Source organism: Augochlora pura, chromosome 10 (genome assembly GCF_028453695.1).
Source record: "Augochlora pura isolate Apur16 chromosome 10, APUR_v2.2.1, whole genome shotgun sequence".
In the NCBI taxonomy this organism is placed as follows: domain Eukaryota; kingdom Metazoa; phylum Arthropoda; class Insecta; order Hymenoptera; family Halictidae; genus Augochlora; species Augochlora pura.
Genome location: NC_135781.1, coordinates 33102692 through 33124143, shown reverse-complemented (window position 1 = coordinate 33124143; position 21452 = coordinate 33102692). Strand labels below are relative to the sequence as shown.

General features: G+C 34.2%; 3 protein-coding genes across 6 annotated transcripts; 1 reads left to right on the top strand and 2 right to left on the bottom strand.

Moving 5' to 3' along the window:
• Window positions 1–82: 82 nt before the first annotated feature.
• Window positions 83–5117, bottom strand: LOC144476452 (uncharacterized). 3 transcript variants are annotated; one of them, XM_078193410.1, is made up of 14 exons: window positions 4608–5117; window positions 4075–4404; window positions 3300–3990; window positions 3069–3220; window positions 2847–2992; window positions 2643–2751; window positions 2421–2578; window positions 2223–2333; window positions 2037–2150; window positions 1349–1459; window positions 941–1169; window positions 731–846; window positions 495–653; window positions 83–390 (listed from the first exon to the last, which is right to left on the bottom strand). In XM_078193410.1, the coding sequence occupies exons 1-13, from the start codon at window positions 4930–4932 to the stop codon at window positions 513–515; spliced, it is 2733 nt and encodes a 910-aa protein (XP_078049536.1). In that variant the 5' UTR covers window positions 4933–5117; the 3' UTR covers window positions 83–390; window positions 495–512. The 3 variants fall into 3 exon arrangements, with proteins under 3 accessions (XP_078049536.1, XP_078049537.1, XP_078049539.1); XM_078193411.1 differs by having other exon boundaries at window positions 83–383; XM_078193413.1 differs by lacking the exon at window positions 1349–1459.
• A 545-nt stretch (window positions 5118–5662) lies between these two features.
• Window positions 5663–14121, bottom strand: LOC144475535 (baculoviral IAP repeat-containing protein 3). Its single transcript, XM_078191530.1, is given in 8 exon segments — window positions 5663–7267; window positions 7340–8197; window positions 11728–11915; window positions 12085–12254; window positions 12440–12594; window positions 12670–12848; window positions 12915–13305; window positions 13398–14121. Coding segments are annotated over 8 exon segments (2775 nt in total). The 5' UTR covers window positions 13851–14121; the 3' UTR covers window positions 5663–6886.
• Window positions 14122–14244: 123 nt separating this feature from the next.
• On the top strand, window positions 14245–17496 carry Acat1 (Acetyl-CoA acetyltransferase 1). Of its 2 annotated transcripts, XM_078193414.1 has the most exons (9): window positions 14245–14626; window positions 14847–14993; window positions 15415–15529; window positions 15611–15804; window positions 15901–16191; window positions 16272–16460; window positions 16548–16705; window positions 16777–16893; window positions 17196–17496. In XM_078193414.1, exons 1-9 carry the CDS (start codon window positions 14600–14602, stop codon window positions 17461–17463), a joined length of 1506 nt encoding a protein of 501 aa, XP_078049540.1. In that variant the 5' UTR covers window positions 14245–14599; the 3' UTR covers window positions 17464–17496. The 2 variants fall into 2 exon arrangements, with proteins under 2 accessions (XP_078049540.1, XP_078049541.1); XM_078193415.1 differs by lacking the exon at window positions 17196–17496 and having other exon boundaries at window positions 14249–14626; window positions 16777–17026.
• The last annotated feature ends 3956 nt before the right edge of the window (window positions 17497–21452 follow it).

Genomic DNA, 21452 nt, shown 5'->3' with positions numbered 1-21452 from the left:
CAAATGCACAGCGATTAATCACCCCACCGTATTCGGCTTCGTTACCCTATATATTAATAATAAATACAAGACGAATATTCACTTCAAGAGTATTATAATCCGCTTTTATTTACACTATATGCATATATTCTTTATATTCAGAGTAAAAATGAAATGCACTTAATGCAAAACTTATACATAATTTATATATACAAAGTCATTAAAAACTATAGATTATGTTCTTACGTTTATAAGCCTATGTGACATATCTTATTCTTCAAGTCATTTTTTTCAACATATTGTTAAAGTTTTCAACAGCCCTGCTAAAAAGTAGGGCTTCTCCTGAATTTCTTACTGGTATAATTTATTTCTTACACTATTGTATCAGATTTATACAGTTTGATCTGTAAACTGTACATTTTGTTTTATTCTATTTATATATTATACTGTATACAAAGTCTAGACCATTTTTGTATTGTACATCGATGTGCCTGCACAGGAATAAACATACTTACAAGGTCAAAATAATAATTTCAAGTTTCCGAAACTGGCATAGGATTAGGTTCAGGTAGTAATCCTAAAGTTTGTAAACATATCTGTGCTGCCTCTGCCTTTGCTTGTTTTTTATTAGGACTTGCTACGCTTGGTTTATATTCAATTCCATTTACTTTAACCTGGAAGACATTATTAAATGTAAACAATACTTATGCGAGTATTTTACATAAGAATATTAACTGAACTATTAACATACTTTAAAAAGAAAATTTTTTCTGTGATCTGGTCCACATTCAAAACACAATTCATATACCGGAGCACCAAGTTTTCGTTTCGAGCAATATTCGCCTAAAAGCGATACTGGATGTTTCCCTACAATATATTATTATATTAGTTTACGTGTGCTGTGTCTACATAAATAACTAAAATTTTTATGTATAAATAAAATTTGAACACCACTATATACCTTCTAATGTTTTGATCGCCGGTACTAGTGGTTTTGTAGTTTTTCCTATCTTCTGACCAATATCTTGTTCGGAGACAAGTCCCCTTTTATCCAATTTGACCTCAAGCTGCAACGGCTCAAGAGTGCCTTCTTTATTTTTTCCCAAACCCTCCCCTGGTCGCCAACCCATCTTCTGCAGTAAAGCCATACCCATCCCACCCGAAACAGGTTGTGCTGATACTAATTGATCCTAAATAGTTTTTTAGATTAGGACATAACAAATGTTGTACTGACAATCAAATTAATATAGAAAAATGACAGCAATACGTAACAAAAAGTATTAAAATAATTTTTGTCCAATCATGATATTACAATGTAATATTAATCGACTGTATAAAACTCTAATACTATCTAGGTGAGGATACTTACCAAATAAATTATAAATTTGTCATCACGCCGCTGAAGTTGTTTCTTCTCTGATGTAGCTACGTGCCTGTAACAAACCCTCAGGTGGATGCAGACTAATGCTAAATATCCCAGCTTTATGACAGAAAGATTCAGTAACATCCGATGAAGTCCTATGATAGGAAGCTGATGATAATTAGCAATAATCTCACAAGAGCACATTATAAAAAAGTACTTTAATTTATATTATTACTATTTTGAGCACTGTGTGCTTACTTAATTACTACAAGTTATGACTTTATATTATGGAAGAAATGTTTAAAATAACCGTGCTCCTGTGTCCATGCAGGCACAGAATCTACCTCTATCTAAGAAATAGTCTGTGCCTACATTACAGTTTCTATTGGATCAACTAAAAACTGATCTTAATGGAAACTGTACCTGAAAACTTGTTACAGGCATATCAGTATCAGTCAATGTATTGTTAAAAAAGAAAACAAAAAGAAAAAAAAGAAAAAGAGGATAAAACGAAAATTGTGATGTGTACGAAACACGTGTGTTAATATGTACATATGTAGATCTACATTTCAGATGTAAGTTTGCGATCTGACATATAAATATCTTGATAGGTCAAGATAATAACTTTCAGTGATAAAATAAATACAGAGAGACAACCAATGAGACGTAATTAAACTGTAAATAATACTGTTACCTTACGAGCCCAGGCCTGATAGCCTGATGTAAGTTCCGCGGGAGAGAGCACTTTGGCTCCTGTACTGCCTGTAAATTGACCTGGCATTTGTTTACTTTCAGCCCATGTTCTCATCTACAATATACGTATAAGTAATATATGAATGCGTCGTTGTTAGTATAATTTACATATCAAATCATGCAGTACCTCATTTTGTGCACGATACATTTCATTTTGAGCACATACGTCATTTGGATTCTCTCTTAATTTTCTCATTGCTGCTAATCTTTGTGACACTATTGAACCGATATCTATTGGCTGTAAACAAGTTCATAATAATAAAAATAATATTCTAATTATATTATCAACAATATATTTTCCAAAATTATAATTTCAGTGCTGTACCTCTGTGGGAATTGGTTGAGAGAAAACTGTTGACTGCATAGGATGCACTGGTGGTGTAGGTATGGGCACTACAGTCAGAGGTTTACTTGGAGTGGTGACTGGTACAAACTGTTTCTTCGGTTCTGGTTTCTTAGGAGTAATTGGTACCCATTCGTTTTCTGTAAAAGCGTAAAAAGATATGTAAAAATAGACTTCGTATTCGAACTGTAACGGGAATCTTACCAGTTTTTCTATGATGTTGTCCACTTGATACAGGAAATTGTAAACGTAATTGATTTGATGATTCTACTGTCTTTTCTTGGAACGTTTTCGTTGGCAGCTGCTTTGCATCCTAAAATATGATGAATACAAACGAAAACAAGCACATTAAAATAATAAACACATAACGGTTATAAGAAAAAGGCACACAGGATATTTCTAACTTACCCGAATATTCATAATAATAGAATTAGGTCGTCCTTTGAGTAGAAAAGGATGGTGAAAACCTTTCTCAGTATCGCTTCCATCTTCTTCTGAAGAAATACTAGAAAGTTCGCCCAATGCTTCAGACTTTGATAATGATTTGCAAAAATCTAAAATAAACAATTGTACGTTTTAAGTATTATTACAAATTATATTATTCTGTACATACTAGAAATAAGCTACTACCTGTGAGTTCATCAACTGTTTTCCCACCAGCTTGTATCGCTGCGATAGCCTTATCCTGTTGCGCTAATGGTAATGTTCCTTGTTTAATCATGTTTATAGCATTCCTTCTTGCGATTTCTAATAGTTTCTTTTTATCGATTTCTATTCTCTCCCTTAAAAATATATAAATATAAATAAATGTGTATTAACATAATGCAGTTTTGTTAGAAAAAGACAATAACTTCTACTAACTTTCGTTCTTTACTTCTACTTCTTCCTCGCGAGTATTTATCTCTGCTTCTTTCATCGCTACGACTTCTATGCCTTCGTTTTTCTCTAGTTTTCACAGACTCGCGTCTGTCGATACTTCGACTTTTTGCACGTCTGTCCCTACTTCTCTCTCTTCGTTTATCTCTGCCTCTGCTTCTACTCCTATGAGAACTTGTGCGTGAGCGAGACTCGGACCGTCTCTTTTCGTGCGAATGACAATTGTGACTGCGTTTATTCTCTTTACTAACCGTTGTCTTCTGATTGCAATTATACTCTTTCTCTTTGTATTCACTATCCATGTACAACTTCGATTTTTCTACATTGTCCGATCTTTTATCCATATTCTCAAGTCTTTTCTTTTCTTTCTCCCTCAAAATCAATCTCAAATCATTCCTAGAAGTTATTCCTCCTTTCGTGGAATTTAACAATCTATCCTCTATTTTTTCTAAAGTTGGACTTAATGTAGGCGATCTTATTGAATTACTTCGTACTGGGCTGGGACTTAAAGTCGGAGTTCTATTATCCGTACTACTATCGGATAATTCTCCATCTTCCATCCGTGCTGCTTTTTCCTTCACCTTATTTTCTATCTCCTTGACTGTGTCATTATAAACTACACTATTCTTTAGATCTTTAATTAAGATTCTTCCTTGCATTAATTGCTTTGGCTTCTCTATACATGAAAAAGATATGATATATAGTAATTACTAATTACGTAAATTATTTTTTAGAATTCACCAAATAAACTTATACACACCTAGAATTTTAGGTATTAATGGCTCCTCAATATCTTCATGAATTTTCCTGGAAATTGGTGGAAGTCTAGGACTTTCAGGACTGTTTGTACAAGTATTTTCTAATCCTGGTTCTTTTTTAATCATTACAGTTTCCTCGATATTTGTGCTGACAACTAGATCCTTCTTCTCCAATCCATTATCTTTATTATGACATTTTCCTTTCAAATTATCACAGGAACCACCAAGTTTTGATGTTTTACTTTTGGGCTCATCAGAATCTGATGATCTACTTGAATTATTTTCGTGTTTCCGTTTTGTTTTCTTTTTATGCTTTTTCTTCTTCTTGATACCTATTTGTTGAAAAGTTACAAAGAAAAATCCTAAGTGAATGCTAATTATCAAGTATGTTATTATTGGAACGAATAATAAACTATTATACAATAATGAACAGAAAACTGTCTTCTGTTTATGCCCAAATTAGACTGAAGACAAGTAGACTATTCTAAGATAACAACACCTAGTATGTTTGTATTTATAATTGAAAACACCTTACTATTGTTTTCTGGATCACTGTTACTGTCGGAAGAGTTGTATTTCGACCTTTTCTTATGCTTTTTATCCTTATGTTTGTGTTTCTTTTTCGCTTTTTTCTTCTTAACCTGTGACTTTTTAAGCTTCTCAACTTTAATATTGTCATTTGGAACTTGTTGATCGGTGTTGTCTGGCGATGCTATTTCTTCTTCAGCATCAAACGTACTAAATAACTCCGTCAATATCTCATTCGATGATTTCTCTGGAACTCCAGGTTCCGGCTTAATCTTAATTCTGTCAACACCGACAGCGGTAATTAAATTTGCAATATCGAATAAATCTCCCATTATTGCCGGACTTTCGTTTTAAGGGAGCATTAAAAAACATTCCAAGCGCATTATAAGTTTTCTTGACATCGAATTTTCACACTATTTGCATTTAATCGTGTTGTTATATGAATCGTATCGAACCAACAGTCATCCTTAACACACCATCAAATGTCGCCATTGTAATATTTTATTCGACATCAACGACATCTGTGACACTTGCATATGCACACAATCATATGCATTCTGTACAATAATGGGACCTATTCCTACATGTTTTTCTTACTCTCTAAGCTGGCATGCATGTCCCCACCATTTTACTGCATATCCAATCCGCTATGGATTCTGTCTCGACGACGAATTGTCAGTCAATCACAGTAAACAAAATTTCTATGTCGATCCACGCTAACGGATCAAGCTACGACACGAAAGTGGTAGAAGTAGAACCTATTACTATATACACATATATGAACAATTTGCAAAAATTAATTTAATTGGCGAACTATTTTATGTCATAAAATTTTTAATAAGGCAAACGAACACCGAAATGAAATCTGAGACTGCGACTAAAAATATGCACAGTATAATATTAAGTGTTCACATGATATTTAACTAAACAGTTCAATTAAAAAATACTTTTCAAATATCAATTCTAAATAAATCAAATCGATCACATTGGAAAAATTAAATAGACTGGAACTATACATTACATTGTATTTTAAAGGGTTATTCAAGCATAGCAATATAGAGATATTACATACTTATTTTTTTATTGTATGCCATTATCACAACAAATTATACTCCAATTGAATGTACAATGATCGTATTCTATCATGGAATTTGTAACATGTTATTAGTATGATTATGATAAATTTTTAATGATGTACACGCACTGAACATACAATGTACAAATATTTTAATACATTCGCCTAAGTTTATATTTAGAATAAATCAGATGAAAATAAAATAATGCCTAGATATACTGATAATGTTGTATTGAAAATGTACAAGAAATTATGTCAAATAAGAACTATGCAGTAATGAAAATATGTTAATGATTTCAAGTATAATATAATATAGGGTATATGAAAGTCGATAATTCGGATTCGGATATTCACAATTATTTTTGCTTAAATATTCTCAGATACGTTATACACATTATGAATTGATGCCCCCGTGCACCATGTGTGCAAATAAAAATAGAACCGTTACCGATCTATTGGACGAAACTAAACTAGGGTAACTAAGTGGACGTTAATTTTATTAGTATTGCAATAAAATTACAATTGAATAATTCTTTCCATTAGATTTCTATAACTTATAGCTGTAAATCTCTACGCGTTTCCGTCATCATTATATACTAATGACTAGACTTCATGTTTTTTTGTTGCTATTTGTACTTTTGTGTAAAGCACATCTTTTTTTCTGTTGCCTTCCTGATTAGTCCAGTGATGTGGACGACACAAATTTATGAATGTGCAAATAGCAACATTCAGTTGCAGGTACAGCTTGTTATGTTTCAGAGAAAATTATTCTGAAAACTTGATTAGGGACCAGTATGAGCAAGTATCTTACGACTCCTCTACTCGTGATATGTTATGCATTTGTAAGAATACTTAAATACATATATTTATACCCTTTGTTGTAATACTGATCGCACGTGGATAAATTTTAGGACATGAAGAGAACTCTTTTAACTATGTTAGGACCATGAAATACATTTGTTGCGTTATCGATCACGTTTAAATAAATTTTTCTTCGTCCTTTACGTATCAACGATTTACACATACAAAGCCTTGAAAAAATGGTAGAATTCTTATAGCTTGTACCCGCAGACTGGTATGCTACATGAGTCATGTCATTTAGTGCAGTTTGCGATTGATTATCGCTACCAGTCGTGGATGATCGAGTATAAAATACTATAACAGAAATCATATGTAGAATGTAATCATTTTCTATCACAAGCTATGGAATACTATGAGAAGAAGGCTCGCACGGTCATAGTAACAGGCTCTCTGCATACTGCACAAGTTGTCATGCCAGGAGCACACTTAACACAAGCTACTATGTGTCCACATGGTAAAAATACTACTCCTAATTCTCCGTTATAACAAATTTTGCACATCCTCGCGTCGTCTATGGACTTATTGTTTTGTGTCTTTGAATTTGATAGATCTTCTATGTTTTGCTTTTCCGATTCCGTCATTGATCCAATGCTTTCTATTCCACTATCCGTGGAACCAGTCTTTTGAGAACTCGGGCCAGGATTATTTCCTGCATCTTCCTTCATTTCTGTATTTGTCAGTACAGGCAGAACTTTCTTAATAAAACTTGGTAAATTCATCTGCATTGTTTCCTGAAAAAGAGTAACATAGTAATGACAATCTGTATACAGAGAAAATTGATAGTCTAAAGTTATTATATATACCTCCTTGGATGGCGGTGATATATGCTGACCCGTAACTTTATTAACATAATCTTGACCTTTAACCATCAGCAGATAATAACATTTGGAGAACCATTTTGCATGTTGTTCCCAAGGGTTGTCCTCTAGTTCCCAATCTTTCAGTCCACCACCGCAATGATAACACAGCGTTTGGTCACCTTTACCAGTGTAATAAAATCCAGCATCAGCTAATTGTTCTTTCGTTTGCGCCATAATTTTTGGCCATGTTTCGAATGTATGTAGTCTAGCATCATGACTAGCATATTCAGGATATACAGGTCCCTTAGGTCTTCCTAAACCTAAACTGCTTAATTTTGCTGTACTTGGTAATTGTAATTCTGTATTTATAGTATGATTGTCTGGACTTGAAGTAGGTCTATATTCTAGTCCGTAAGGGCCACATACATCTCTACTTCTCGGCCTCGGTGGTATAACTGTGTTAGGATCTACTCCGATTGGGACATTACCGCAATTAATTTTGCGAATAAATCTGCATCTTGCCGACCAACGCTGATGCTCGGCCATTGGATTATCACCTTCCACCCATTCACATATTTCTACGTGGCATTCAAAACACCTTACTTTATCATTTTCACCAGTATAATAAAATCCAGCCGCAGCAAGTCTTTTAGGCTCTATAATATATGGCGTGGGCCAAGTTTCAAAACTCTGCAGTCTAGCTTGTTCAAAGCGATAATCGTTGTTATCCACAACATCAAACGAATGATTTGTTATAGGAGTCGGTGGTGTTAACTGCGAATTTGCTGAAGATTTAATATTTGATTCGCTGCCCAACTCTCTACGATGCTCAAGTATGCCAGTCATCGTATTTATGTTCATTTAGAAGTAACTATTTTGAAACCTATCAAAAATATTGAATGTAATGTAACAACAATCTTATCATTGCAGTTATCTAGAAATATCATGAACAATGGCTCGAATATTTTTTCAAACTAGGCTTTTGTAGTGCTTTTTAAAACGATTGAGAACACGTTTGTTTATTTAAAAATGAATTTTCTATGACTAAATTATGTGACATATGGCACCTACACATATGACGTAGCGCGCTGTACGATTGTGTTGCACATTTATGGGAGAAGAGAGAGAGAAAGAGAGAGAAAAAGAAAGAGAACTTTAGTAAGTGGGAGTTGCTAGGTTGGTCGTGATTCCGTTATGATTCGTGAATGACGGAGTATCGTAGACTTTTCACACAGCTTCGTGACGTCGAGATAACGCAACCTACATATCACACACAAACAAGAACTTCCCAGAACGGGCTTGGTTTCTCCTCTCTTACGATTAGTTCTCAGAGATACACACAGACGCGCACACAAGGGCAGCTGTAATACAGAGTCGCTGTTTACCACCCTGTGCGACGTTGCCGCTTTGTATGGCCCGTATTTTAACTTTTCTTGTTGCATTACACCACTGAGAGCTCATGGGAATGAAATGTATCGACAAGGGCGTAGCAACAACTTTTTAACATTCTTTTAAAATAATAATACTTCGTTATAAATTCTAAAGGTGGTATTTTCTTTGGTTTTTAATTATTTCAACGACACGTATATGAACGATTAAATGCTTTTTTGTTCACTAAATGTGTGAAAAAGATTATACGTAAATATTCGTATAACATACGTTTAATGAAAAACTTGCGAAATCTATTTGTTTAAACAGCTGAATTATACTGTATTTTTTGTATAAATTGTGATAGATGTAGTACGTCAATTTGTATAAAGAATGTTGTATACTATCAAGAAAATACAGTTTACGTAGGGAACTAAACCGGTTTACTACGGTTCTGAGCTGGAAATCTACAGTGAATTCCTTTCTTCCCCCTTCCGGAACGCACACTTTTGTAATCGTCTGTTCGTGTGAAATGAAGCTACAAATTAATCATACCCACAAATCCTAGAATTGCCAAGATACTACGTGATAACAAAAAGAATAGGAAAATTATCACTTCCAAAAATTCAGTTTAAATTATAATACTTTCGTTGTTCGATCTATATGAAAATATTTTCTATGTTACATTTATCTGTATTGATACGATGGTTCACGATTTTTCCAAGAATTATAATTTCTAGATTACAACATCATTTCGTATGAAAATACGACATGCTATCGTTTGTGAACTTAGAGGTCAACGGTCATTTGTTTCCAAAGTTATATCAAAAGTGAACGAAGTTGTGTATGTAAAATGTTTATGATGGAACGAAATCTTTCATTATTCCCTGAACTTTCACATCTGTTTAATTCGAAACATCTGGCAACGTCGTGATGAGCAACAAGGCAAGCGTAGAACGGAAGTTGGATACGAGCAGCAGAAATTCAAACTGGTCAATTGTTTGCATAACGAGGAAAAGTTTTATTTACTTTTACGATTATTTTTAAATAGCCAGATTTTTAAATTACATGTCATTAAAAAATCAATCAAAGAATATAATTGTTTGACTCGTTTCGGTTGAGACTTCTCAAGTTCGAGGAAAACACATTGCTAATGGAATTACATTATATCTAATCTTTTTCTCGAACCTACACGATTTCCCACCCACATACTTTTTTTAAACGAATGACAAATATTCTACACATAGCCATAAGTGAAATATAAACATGACATACCAATTTTAAGAGCAACAGTTAAGTTTTGCTGAACACACATTCACTTTGTTCTTTTTATCGTTTCCTGTGATTAATTCTTCTGTTAATCAGTAGTTTCACGAGAGCACAAAAAATTATTTTACCGAATACTGTATTATGTTGTTGGTTTCATTTAACTGATATTACTTTAATAGTTAAACATTTATTAGAAAACCATTCAATTAAAATTTCACTAATTATTGGTAAAGCAGAGTAGTCTTTTCTTAATTTTTGATGACAATAACAGCTAACAGCAATGGCTTCTACTTCGCTGTGCTTCTTCGTCACAGCCAGCTTGAGGTGGAGTCCCCCACTCGGGTTCGATCCGATCAAGGCATTTTACAGAGCAGCGGCAGCGACTACGTACATACTGTACTGTACTGCGTTCTTTCTTCCCCTCTCTTCCTCTCTCCGTTTTCAACTACGCATTGTACATTCGTATGCGTACATGCATATACATAGCGTATAATGTGTATACGTTTCATAGAAATTTTTATATTTACTAACTAATACGAAGATATACTTTATACTCTATATAAAATCAATATATATTCATTACTTCTGAGCATACATTTGCATTTTGATATTTTATATGTATGTATACATTCACAAACGATTTTTCAATTTGTATTTTGACACATATTTGTAATAAAAATTCCGATATTAGAAATTAAATAAAAATCCTCTCATATTATTCAGAATGTACGTCTTAGGATGTGCAACATATAATGTACTTAATTATTGACGCATGGCATTCAGCACATAACCAAATTTCGCATGAAAAAATATTTTCATAGTAAAATTCAAATGAAATTTCTTGATCTTATAATTCTACCTCTATATAAATACATTTGACTGATTCTTAGAACGAATTTTAATTACTGTTTGTCAAGTCATGCAGTGTTAGAACAATGAATCAGTCATAGAAAATATACATTACGTACTGTCATTACACTGCTTTGCAATTATTTTTTACAACAATAATGCAAACATTTAGAAAATTTAAATACTGTAACACCGAGAAACGTGATTGTTATAGCTTAAATTGGGTTATCTCGTACTTACCTTCAGGAAATCTTAGTTAACACCACACATATCTACCAGCGACTAACTAGACTCTATTACAACTACCGCAATGCAGTATCCACATATATGCGCGTAGTTCAAATTATCTTTCGCATTATCTTTCAACACAATTTACGTTACATTCCAGTATTCTTATAAACCGCGGATATCACTCAAGTTTAAAAATATATATATTATCAGCAGATACCGAGTATTGTAACATGTATTGCTAAACCATTGGGTTAAAATATTTCCTTTATATGCACATTAATTCCGTGATTTTCTATGGAAACATTTCGAATATTTAATAATTCCTACAGTAGATTATATTGTGTAAACTTTACTATACAATACAACTAATTGATTGAAATATATTGTTAATAATGTGTATCCATACAATTAACTAAGTTTATTAAATATGTAAATCATTTTCTTTCTATGAAACCTTTCACGGTTTTGGTAAATAAATAGATATTTACATTTGTAATATATTTTCGTTTCACGAACAAATATAATTCAAACGATAAAAAAACATAATTCTAAAACACTATATAAGAAAATACTTTACATATATCATATACATATATTTTAAAATTTTTAATTATAGAACTAGAATGCGTAGGCAAGACTAGTAATTAATACCCTACACATCGCGATTCAGTTCACGATAAAAATGTGCGAACTGTAGCTCGAATTTCTTGTCGACACATCTGACAATAAGTAAGAGATGGTGCACAGTGAATGCAAGTTGCCAAGTGTCCACAGGGCAAAAAGACAATTGCTATTTCTCGATCCATACAAATTTTACATAGACGAGCTTCCTTTAATCTTCTATTTTCTTCCTTCAAGGATGCTAAAAAGAGTATAATAAATGTTATATTGTACTAAACATATAGAAATAAAAAAAAATATTATTAAAACATGTCATAAAACAATAGAATACGAGATTGCAAAGAAATCTAGTTGATATCATATCAAATTCTAAGAACTGCAGCTACTAAAGCTTCAGTGTCATCACTTGCCATTTTCCTCCACTTTTACGTTCTTCTTCTTTTGAAAAGTATGATCACGTATATCAGACGGTTTAGAGTTCTCCTTTTCATGAGAGATTAGTTCTTTGTTCTCCTTGTTTTCCTTACGAGCGTCTTCCAGTTCTGATATTCGACGATACAATCTAGTGATTAAAGTATGTCTGTAAGCCAGGCAATACAATCTATTAGTACTTATTATTCCATATTGACAAGAGCTTGTTTGTAGTTTGTTATTTATGCATTGCGGATCGCGCGAAGTGCGAGTTTTGAGTACAAATATTTTGTAAAGCGAGCATTCATGCAAAGTATCAGGCACCCTGATTTATTATACATATAATTAACATACATATCATCTTCTATTCGTGGACTGGAACTTGTATTTAGAGTTTTAGATTTTTCTGTTTCTACAACTGTTTGTGCAGAAGATGAAGCTGCACAAATTGGAGTAGATGATGTCTCGGTTGAATTTGTACTTTCATCTTCTGGTACGCCTTCAAAAATCTGTAAAAATATGAAGTAAAATTGTAATTTAAAATCTTTTGTAAACATCGTATAAATACACTGATAAATGTTTACTGATGGAAGTAGCGGTGGTCTATTATCAATGCATTGTTGAATGAACTTTCGTCCTCTTATAAGATTTACAAATTCACATCTAGGAAACCATCTTGCATGTTCAGTCCATACATCATCTGTTACTTCCCAATCTCTTAAAGCACCATCACAATGAAAACATCTGACTTGATCTCTTAACCCTGTAAATATAATAATTAATGAATGCAAATGTAAAAATATACATTAATGCAGAATTTAATGTTTACCTGTGTAATAGAATCCTGCGCTAGCCAATATTTCTGGAGTTTGTTTTAGATTTTCTGGCCAATCAGAGAAGGTACGCAATCGTCCTTCATACGTTGCATGATGTGGCTGTTTTGGAGCTGCATGCATTTGAATCCCTAATTCTGCAGAACTTGATGTTGTGCCAGGTACTAACTTTACATTGTTTAGACTTAAAATATCTATTGAACAGAAGGGCTACAATAAGTTGACTACTATAGGTCTACAGAATATCCTTTTTATAAATAAATAAATACCATCTACGCTTTGATATAAATAGAAATCGCAGTGAGGAAAATGTGTTCTATGTTCTTTGTCCGGATCATTGCCAGCTTCCCAATTGTTGAAGATACCTTTGCAATATGCACACTGCACCTACAAATTAAAACAAATCAATGTATAACTTATATGTTACGCGAGTACCTGGTAATTCACCAGATATTAATGTATTTTAAATATTATATTACCACATCTTCGTAAAGAAGATAATAGAAACCAGCTTTAGCTAGTTTCTCGGGTGACACAATAGAAGAACTTGGCCAATTTTGAAAAGTTTTTAGTCTTTGAGAAAAAGTTTTAAAATCTTTTTGAGGATCTCTGTTCTGAGCAAAAGAGGATATAAATTCATTTCCAATGGCATTACTTAACCCATTATAACTGGTGGACATTGGTACTAATGGAACATTGCAAGTATCAGATGGGTTTTGAATAAAATCGCAATCAGGTGCGGCTTCACGGTGACGACTAATTGCTTGATCGCCATAATTCCAATTGGAGATTTCTGTTCCACATAAAAAACATTGTACTTTTAAAGCATGCCCACTGTAGTAAAATCCCGCTTTTGCTAATCGTGTAGCGTCGATCGGGGCATTTGCTGGCCAATTTTTAAATGTACGTAGTCTATTTTCTTCGACATTCATTTTGAAATTTTGATTGTTTTATTTGGTAACAATAAAATTTTACATTCTAGTTAAAATGTACAACAGTTTTATATTGTTTACAGTATACATTATGTTTTAGCGTTCTATATGAACACACCGAGACAATATTTGCTCGTAAGTACTATAAGCACTGTACTTTGCTCGTAAACGCATTTGTACGATAAAAGGCAAAACCAAAAATTTGACAAGTTAAATAATATATGTGTATACACGCGCACCAACTGTACATACTTACGTGCGCAAGTATATTTTATACGTGTGTGCGTACATTATTCGATGTGCGCATGAATTCGTTGCGCATGTGCAGTATAATAACATGTGTGTGTAAAATGCCAGGAACGTATTTTTTTCAAGGTGCTAAAATTTATAATGTACATTAAGAATGAGAAGAATGAGTAAGAAGAATTTAAGAAAACGAGCAAATTTGGCTAATTCAGAACAAAAAATAATATAAAAATGTGCAATTAATAAAGAAAAACAATGAAATAAATAATTTTATTAAATCTCATGAAAATTGGAGAGCTATAGTTTTGATGAGAGTATGAGATTGCACCGCTTTCGTTATTTCTTTTTGTGATGAGTAGTAGCTGACGTGTAAGATCGTTAAAAGTACAACAAGAATCGAGTACAAAAAAATAAACGCTTATTTGGTACTGATAAGTTTTCATGCATGCTCATTCGATATTGTAAATTGCAACAGGTGTGACACAACTACACTATACTGCACAATGGCGCTATTAAAGAATATAAGAAGTGTAAGTCAACAAACTTTTAATTGTTTTTACGTGACTAAATTAATAATAAAACAATTACTTTTTAAGAAAATTATGAGCATAAAATGAATTACGTAACAATGTGGATTTTCTATAGTAATATTCTATAATAATGTTCTGTAGTATATAGTACAATCTATTTTAAATAATGGTGACTACATGTTTGTAAAACTTTGTTATCATTTATGACTATTTTTGCCAGATTCGACCAATATGTTTGCGGTCATATTCATCCAAGATCAAATTAAATGATGTAGTTGTGGTCAGTGCAGCTAGAACACCTATGGGATCATTTCTTGGAGGATTATCGAGTTTATCTGCACCAAAACTTGGTGCTGTTGCTATACAAGTAAGGATTAATATGCAAAGTGAGATTTTTTAAAAATCTTTCACCTTAATTTTTCTTATAAACTACATGTTGTATAAAAGAATATTTTGAATAAAAGTTGTTTAGTATGAAGAGAAGCATACAGCCGCTATATCTTAATAATTTTTTATTATGTATTTAATAAACGTTCAAGTGGCATGCTAAAGTGTTGGAAAATTATAGTTAAAAAATTCAAAGTTATGTCAAGATTATACTAAACAAAAATTCAAGGTCAATCTCATATTTTTATAAAGGAAAATAATAAAAATCTCATTGTTTGTAGTTTATGCAAAAAATTAAGAAAAAGTTTAATGACTCACCCTGTATATATATGTACATAATTTCATGTGTGGTAAAATCACAGTTGCAATTATGATGTACAATAGTAAAATATTTATTATAGGCAGTAATCGAACGTGCTGGACTATCTAAAGAAGAAATTAAAGAAGTATATATGGGAACTGTTTGTCAAGCCTTTTTAGGCCAAGCACCAGCAAGACAAGCTACATTGTTTGCAGGTTTCAGTTCCAAATTAATATTTCACTAATTTTTTGTTGATATAATTATTAATAATAATAATGTATATATTGTTAAAATAGGCCTTCCTAAATCCACAATATGCACAACAATTAATAAAGTTTGTGCAAGTGGTATGAAAAGCATTATGCTTGCTTCTCAGTCTTTACAATGTGGACATCAAGACATTATTGTTGCTGGTGGTATGGAATCAATGTCAAATGTACCATTTTATCTTGCAAGAGGAGATACTAAATATGGTGGAATGCAGCTCGTGGTATGAGAAATAATTTTAAGTGTACATTTACGAAAATCAATGTATATTTAATTAATGTACTCTATATTATTTTGTTCTCGTGCATTTATTCGACAGGATGGCATTGTATTTGATGGTCTGATCGATGTTTACAATAAATTTCATATGGGCAATTGTGCAGAAAATACTGCTAAGAAGCTCAACATTACTCGTGCAGAACAAGACGAATATGCTATCAGCAGCTACAAACGCAGTGCAGAGGCTTATGCAAACAATATATTTCAAGATGAACTTGTCCCAGTGAGTGTACCACAAAGGAAAGGCAAACCTGATATATTATTTACAGAAGACGAAGAATACAAAAAAGTCGATTTTTCCAAGTTTCCCAAATTGAATACAGTTTTTCAGGTATAACTTAAAAGTCTAATGACAAACGAAAAATAATTAGTAACATAATTTATTTACAATGATCTTGTTTTTCATCGTAGAAAGATAACGGCACTGTTACTGCAGGAAATGCATCGACCCTAAATGATGGTGCAGCTGCATTAATATTAACTACCACAGACATTGCTGAGAAGAAGAATTTGAAACCTTTAGCACGAATTGTCGCATTTCAAGATGCAGAGACTGATCCCATTGATTTTCCTATTGCCCCGACTTTAGCAATCCCTAAGGTAAGCTATCTCAAACACATGTAGACTAATACCGTGCAATTTTCTGACTATTCCACTTTCACTAATTAAGTGAATATCTTTCTGTAGTTGTTAGCAAATGCAGGAGTCAATAAAGATGACATAGCCCTTTGGGAAATTAACGAGGCATTCAGTACAGTAGTGGTTGCAAATCAAAAAGTGCTTGATCTTGACCCCAACAAGGTGAACGTTCACGGTGGTGCCGTATCTCTTGGCCACCCTATTGGGTATGTATTTATTCAATTAGGAAACTACATATTAAAGAAATCCACGTGTTTGAATATTAAATAATTTCTAGGATGTCTGGAGCTCGAATCGTGGTGCACTTGGCACATGCTTTGAAACCTGGACAGAAGGGTGTTGCAGCAATCTGTAATGGAGGCGGTGGTGCCTCTTCAATTTTAATTGAAAAGTTGTAAGTCGTCTGTTAGTTTCGTAAATTCTTTTTTACTCTTTTACTTTTTTACTCTTATAATAATTATAAGAATAATTATCGGTCGACTGATGTTAGAGTTTAGCTATTATACGATATTTGTATGAAAAGAGAATCTGAACAAGCGATATTTTTATCGTATATAAATATGTGCAATTTAATTGTTGATTATACTTAAGAATATTGTTTATTTTTATATCGGATGTTTACAAAAAAATAAAGCATATTATAAAAAGAAGATGGAACTTTGATGAAATAAAGGCTTTTTCTCTTTTACTCTGTAGGCATTACCCGATATCATCTTCGCCCACTATAACATTGTACACGAAACATCCATGTCCACTTTGCGACGTTTTGAAACATGAATTGCAAACAAATTTTTCTGGTCGTTATCAACTGCGAGAAGTTGACATTACAGCACCAGGAAATGAACGATTTCTCGAACTCTACAAATACGAAATTCCAGTCCTGTTTTTCGAGGGTCAGTTTCTTTGCAAGCATCGATTAAATTCAGAACTGTTAGAAAGGAGATTGACAGATTTAATGTCGTAAATTGACGACGTTTAATCATGCACCATCAATAATCATAAATTTTCATTTTTGTATATTTTTCTCATTGTATGTGTAAATAAAATAACAAATTATTTGTATTTGTGATGAATTTATTTGTGCTCCGTTGAATGCACAAAAATGGTAGAGTATATCCATTAACTACAACGCGGTGGTAGCAGCAACAACAAAGGAAGGATCATACGAGTACGATTATTGCATTTCACATTCCAAGTTTTATCGTTGAATAAACGTTGCGGTTCATTCGTCCGCTTTCGTTTGTGCTTATTCTCTCTTTGAGTTGGCTATTCTTTTTCAGCCTTTCTCTATACTCTGCCTCTTTCCTTTTGATTCCCTTTCTCTCTGCCATTGAATCTGAAGCGAACGGTAGGTAGTAGTGGTAGATACACAAGTAGACAGGCAGACAAGCCAGGCAAGTTGGGCAAGGTAGGCTAACTAAGCCAGGCCAAGCCAAGCCAAGCAAGCAGGCACGCAAGCAGGCAGCAGACAAGCACGAGTACGCACACCAACGTATGTAAACCGAAGATCAGTAGTGAATTGGTGAATGCACGCATCGGACTCTCCTTGCCGACGTTCGTTCTTTCTCAGTGCGTGCCTTACTCGGATACCGTGAAGTATATTTCACTCGTTTCATATTATCTACGTGGCGTGTTGTAGCGAAGGCTTCGTTCCAAGTTCCCGGACAAAAATACGTATGTGCGAAATAAACTTGTTAAAAGACAAACGTGTATCCTTTATAATCTCCTAAATGAAAAGAAGTGGTAGCTGGTTGATTCGTTGCTACGACAGTGTCTTCGAAGTCAATGTCTCCTACGTCCTACCTAATGTTTCTTGACCGTCTACCACGCTGACTAATGCTGAAAATAACATAGCAATCGTATTCAAATGTGAAATTTGAATCGTTCGAGAAACGTACGTACCGATGATTTTTTTGATTGATTATTTGGGTGATTCGGGGTACCGTGAACGAGGATCGAGCAATCGTTATCGATCGAACGGGGTGAAAATCGATTGGAGAGTCTTTCGTGGTAATCGATTCTGTAGTTAGCGAGAATCCCATAAGATCGAGGAAATGGCAAAAGGCCCTAGTTCAAGTTGAAAAACCAGAAGAGTTTTACTCGCAAAGAGCGATAATTTGATCCACTGGAGTTTTCTCAGAATAGCTTGAACTTAAACCATTGCGTATCTCGGTTTGTCGACCTGCAAGAAAGAAACACAAGAACGGTATGAAACTTTCTTTCTGTTTGGATAGGCACACTTTTGGTCGCACGGGTCTGCTTTGTAATATTTTTAGACGGCGTACTCGGACTTGATCGGCTCACGAATTTTAGAAAAAGAAAAAGAGAGAGAGAGAGAGAGTGAGAGGGAGCGAGAGAACCGTTACATACCCGCGGTCCGTGGCATGTTTTCCGATCGTGTTAGTACAAGTGTGTTTCTTTCGTACAATGCAACAACGTAAATGTGAAAGTGTGCAAGGTAAAACCATGTAAATGTTGATTCTCGTGTGTAACTTGTGATTGCGATGACAAGACTTTGAATGCATTATTTATTGGTGTCGTCGGTGTTACCATGTTCCTGCACGTCCAAAGGGATTTTAGGAAAAAATGAAATCTTTAATTGCTTGCTTGATTGAATGTTGCACCAACAACCTTATTGGCGACGCAAGACTTCCAATTGCTGGATGAACGTGTAGAAAATTCAAGAAAGCCAAGGGTATGCATATACTATACACACAACATAACAGAATGCATGTATCATCAATGTATATACATATCTATATGTACGTGTACATGTATGTATATTTTGGGTGACTCGGGAAGGAAATATGTATGTATGAACGAAAAAGAGAAGCAGATTGAAAATAGTTGTAATCGGAACGCATGATGTAAGGAGTAGTTGGCCTTAGATCGGGTATCAATAGTCGGTCGCGTATCGCTCGTAACATCGGACATATTTGTTTGCACCACGTCGCGTTGTCCCTGTTTTTGAATAAAAAAAGGAAGTGCAGTTAGAAACGGGGAGAACCGAGCCTACATACATATGTATTTTATCTAGTTGTTCGGACGTCTTCTTGGAAATAACTGAATATCGCAAATGAAACGCTATGGTGCGGTACGACATTGATAAGATAAATGCGGGGGAAACTCCGAAGACGACATTTTGTTTAATTGCAGCGTGTTCGAACCTTTTGATAATATTTTGTGCCTGTAAAATGTAATTTCGCTAAAGAGCGAAAAGGTTAAGTAAAAGAGATTACTAGATTGTTGTCAGTTATTTATTATATTACATAAAATGAGTGTAAATAGTGAGTCAGGATTTTCTGACAATGTTCTTAGGGATAGGACATTTTTAACAAGGATATAAACTATCTTGGCAATTTCTTTTTTATATCTATATCTGTCAGTCCTGAATTTTTATTTTAGGTCCGAAATTTGTCGTGAACCATATCCGTGCCTTTTGGACGAGCGGATCCAGATAAGAATAAACTAAGAATTGGAGCGAAACAATGCGGCGAGGATGTTTAAATATACTTCAACGTTGAGACTGACAACAGCGGTGATTTTTAAATTCGGTCGAAGCTATGGATAACAGATAAATGTCATTAGTTAGATTCGGAGTCTCAGGGGCGTAGTAATGGTTTTGTTTTGAAGAAACCAAATCAAATTGGCAGCACACGTGTACGGATTAGGTATAATTTAAAAATAACGTAGATGAAAATTTTAGTACAGTAGAATATTTTCCCAGGTTCTTTTTGGATGATTCGTCGACTCGAAACCCTAAACGAATATTCCTGAGGCGTTGTCCTGGTTCGTGATTCACGAATCAGCTATGTAGAGCCGTTGCCAGCTGAGAAGGTCCGGTACCGGTTACCTGTTACCTGTTACCTGTTACCTGTTACCTGTTACCTGTTACCTGTTACCTGTTATTTGTTACTTGGTACTCGTTGCCCGTTACTTGTTACTCGGTACTCGTAACTTGGCATTTATTTCTTACATGGATCATAAACAGCATCTCGTTTCCAATTTGTAGAATTTCCGAGGGATCCTCGAAAAATTTTCCGAGATTGCTCTCCTGCATGTTTCTTGAGCGTTGATGTCACCGACTTCCCCCACGCGCACAGTATATACGTTATACAGGGTGTTCGCAATCTAATGACAGCAATTCAGAAAGGGAAAAATTCGATAGGGCTCGGGTCAAAATTTTCAACTAAAATGTTTTACGATTCAATGTAATCCTCGAATCGTTTCGTTGTCACCGATAAAACAAACAAACGATCAATGAAGTTATTTTTAACTCTAAAAAAAAAATGGCGAATCGACAAGAATATACGCGACCTTTCCTACTTATTGTCGCGTCAATCAATGGGATTAGTTGTGTCAGAGCCGTCGTCGATTCGCAGTTCGGGCGAAATTCGAGCAGCTCACAGCACGTGAAAAGAGACAAATGCGAACGCGTAGTAAATTGTAAACTCATACAAGAAATAATGCAGAGAACTTTTTGCTCGGTTCCAATAGCGTAAAAAGCTTCGTAGTACCGACGGCTATCATCGAGACAGTATCAAGTTGTAAGGAAATGGTTTTCATGTTTAAAGAATCACACCGTTTAGAAGGTTTCAGGTGCTAAGAGTTCGAATGTCAAGTGATCTTAGTGCCTTCGAAAATGTCACAAAAACCACGAGGTGTTATTCTAGTTAAGCAAATCTTGTGGATGGATTTTTTTACAAACAATCGATGTCCGCGGATCATCTGTTAGCGTTGTGTTGTTAATAATGTCTAATAATAGTGCAACACTGTCGTCGGAACTCTGGCTAATTTTCCTCGAGCGTCGAGCATTCGTGCATTCGAGCACCTCTCTTCAAACGGTAAACTCGCACGCAGTCAGTACCGTTTCGACTTTGCAATTAATTGGAGCATGACACCTGGGTGGACGTTTCGTAATATTCTTCGGTACTTTACAGACGGTGAGTCGTT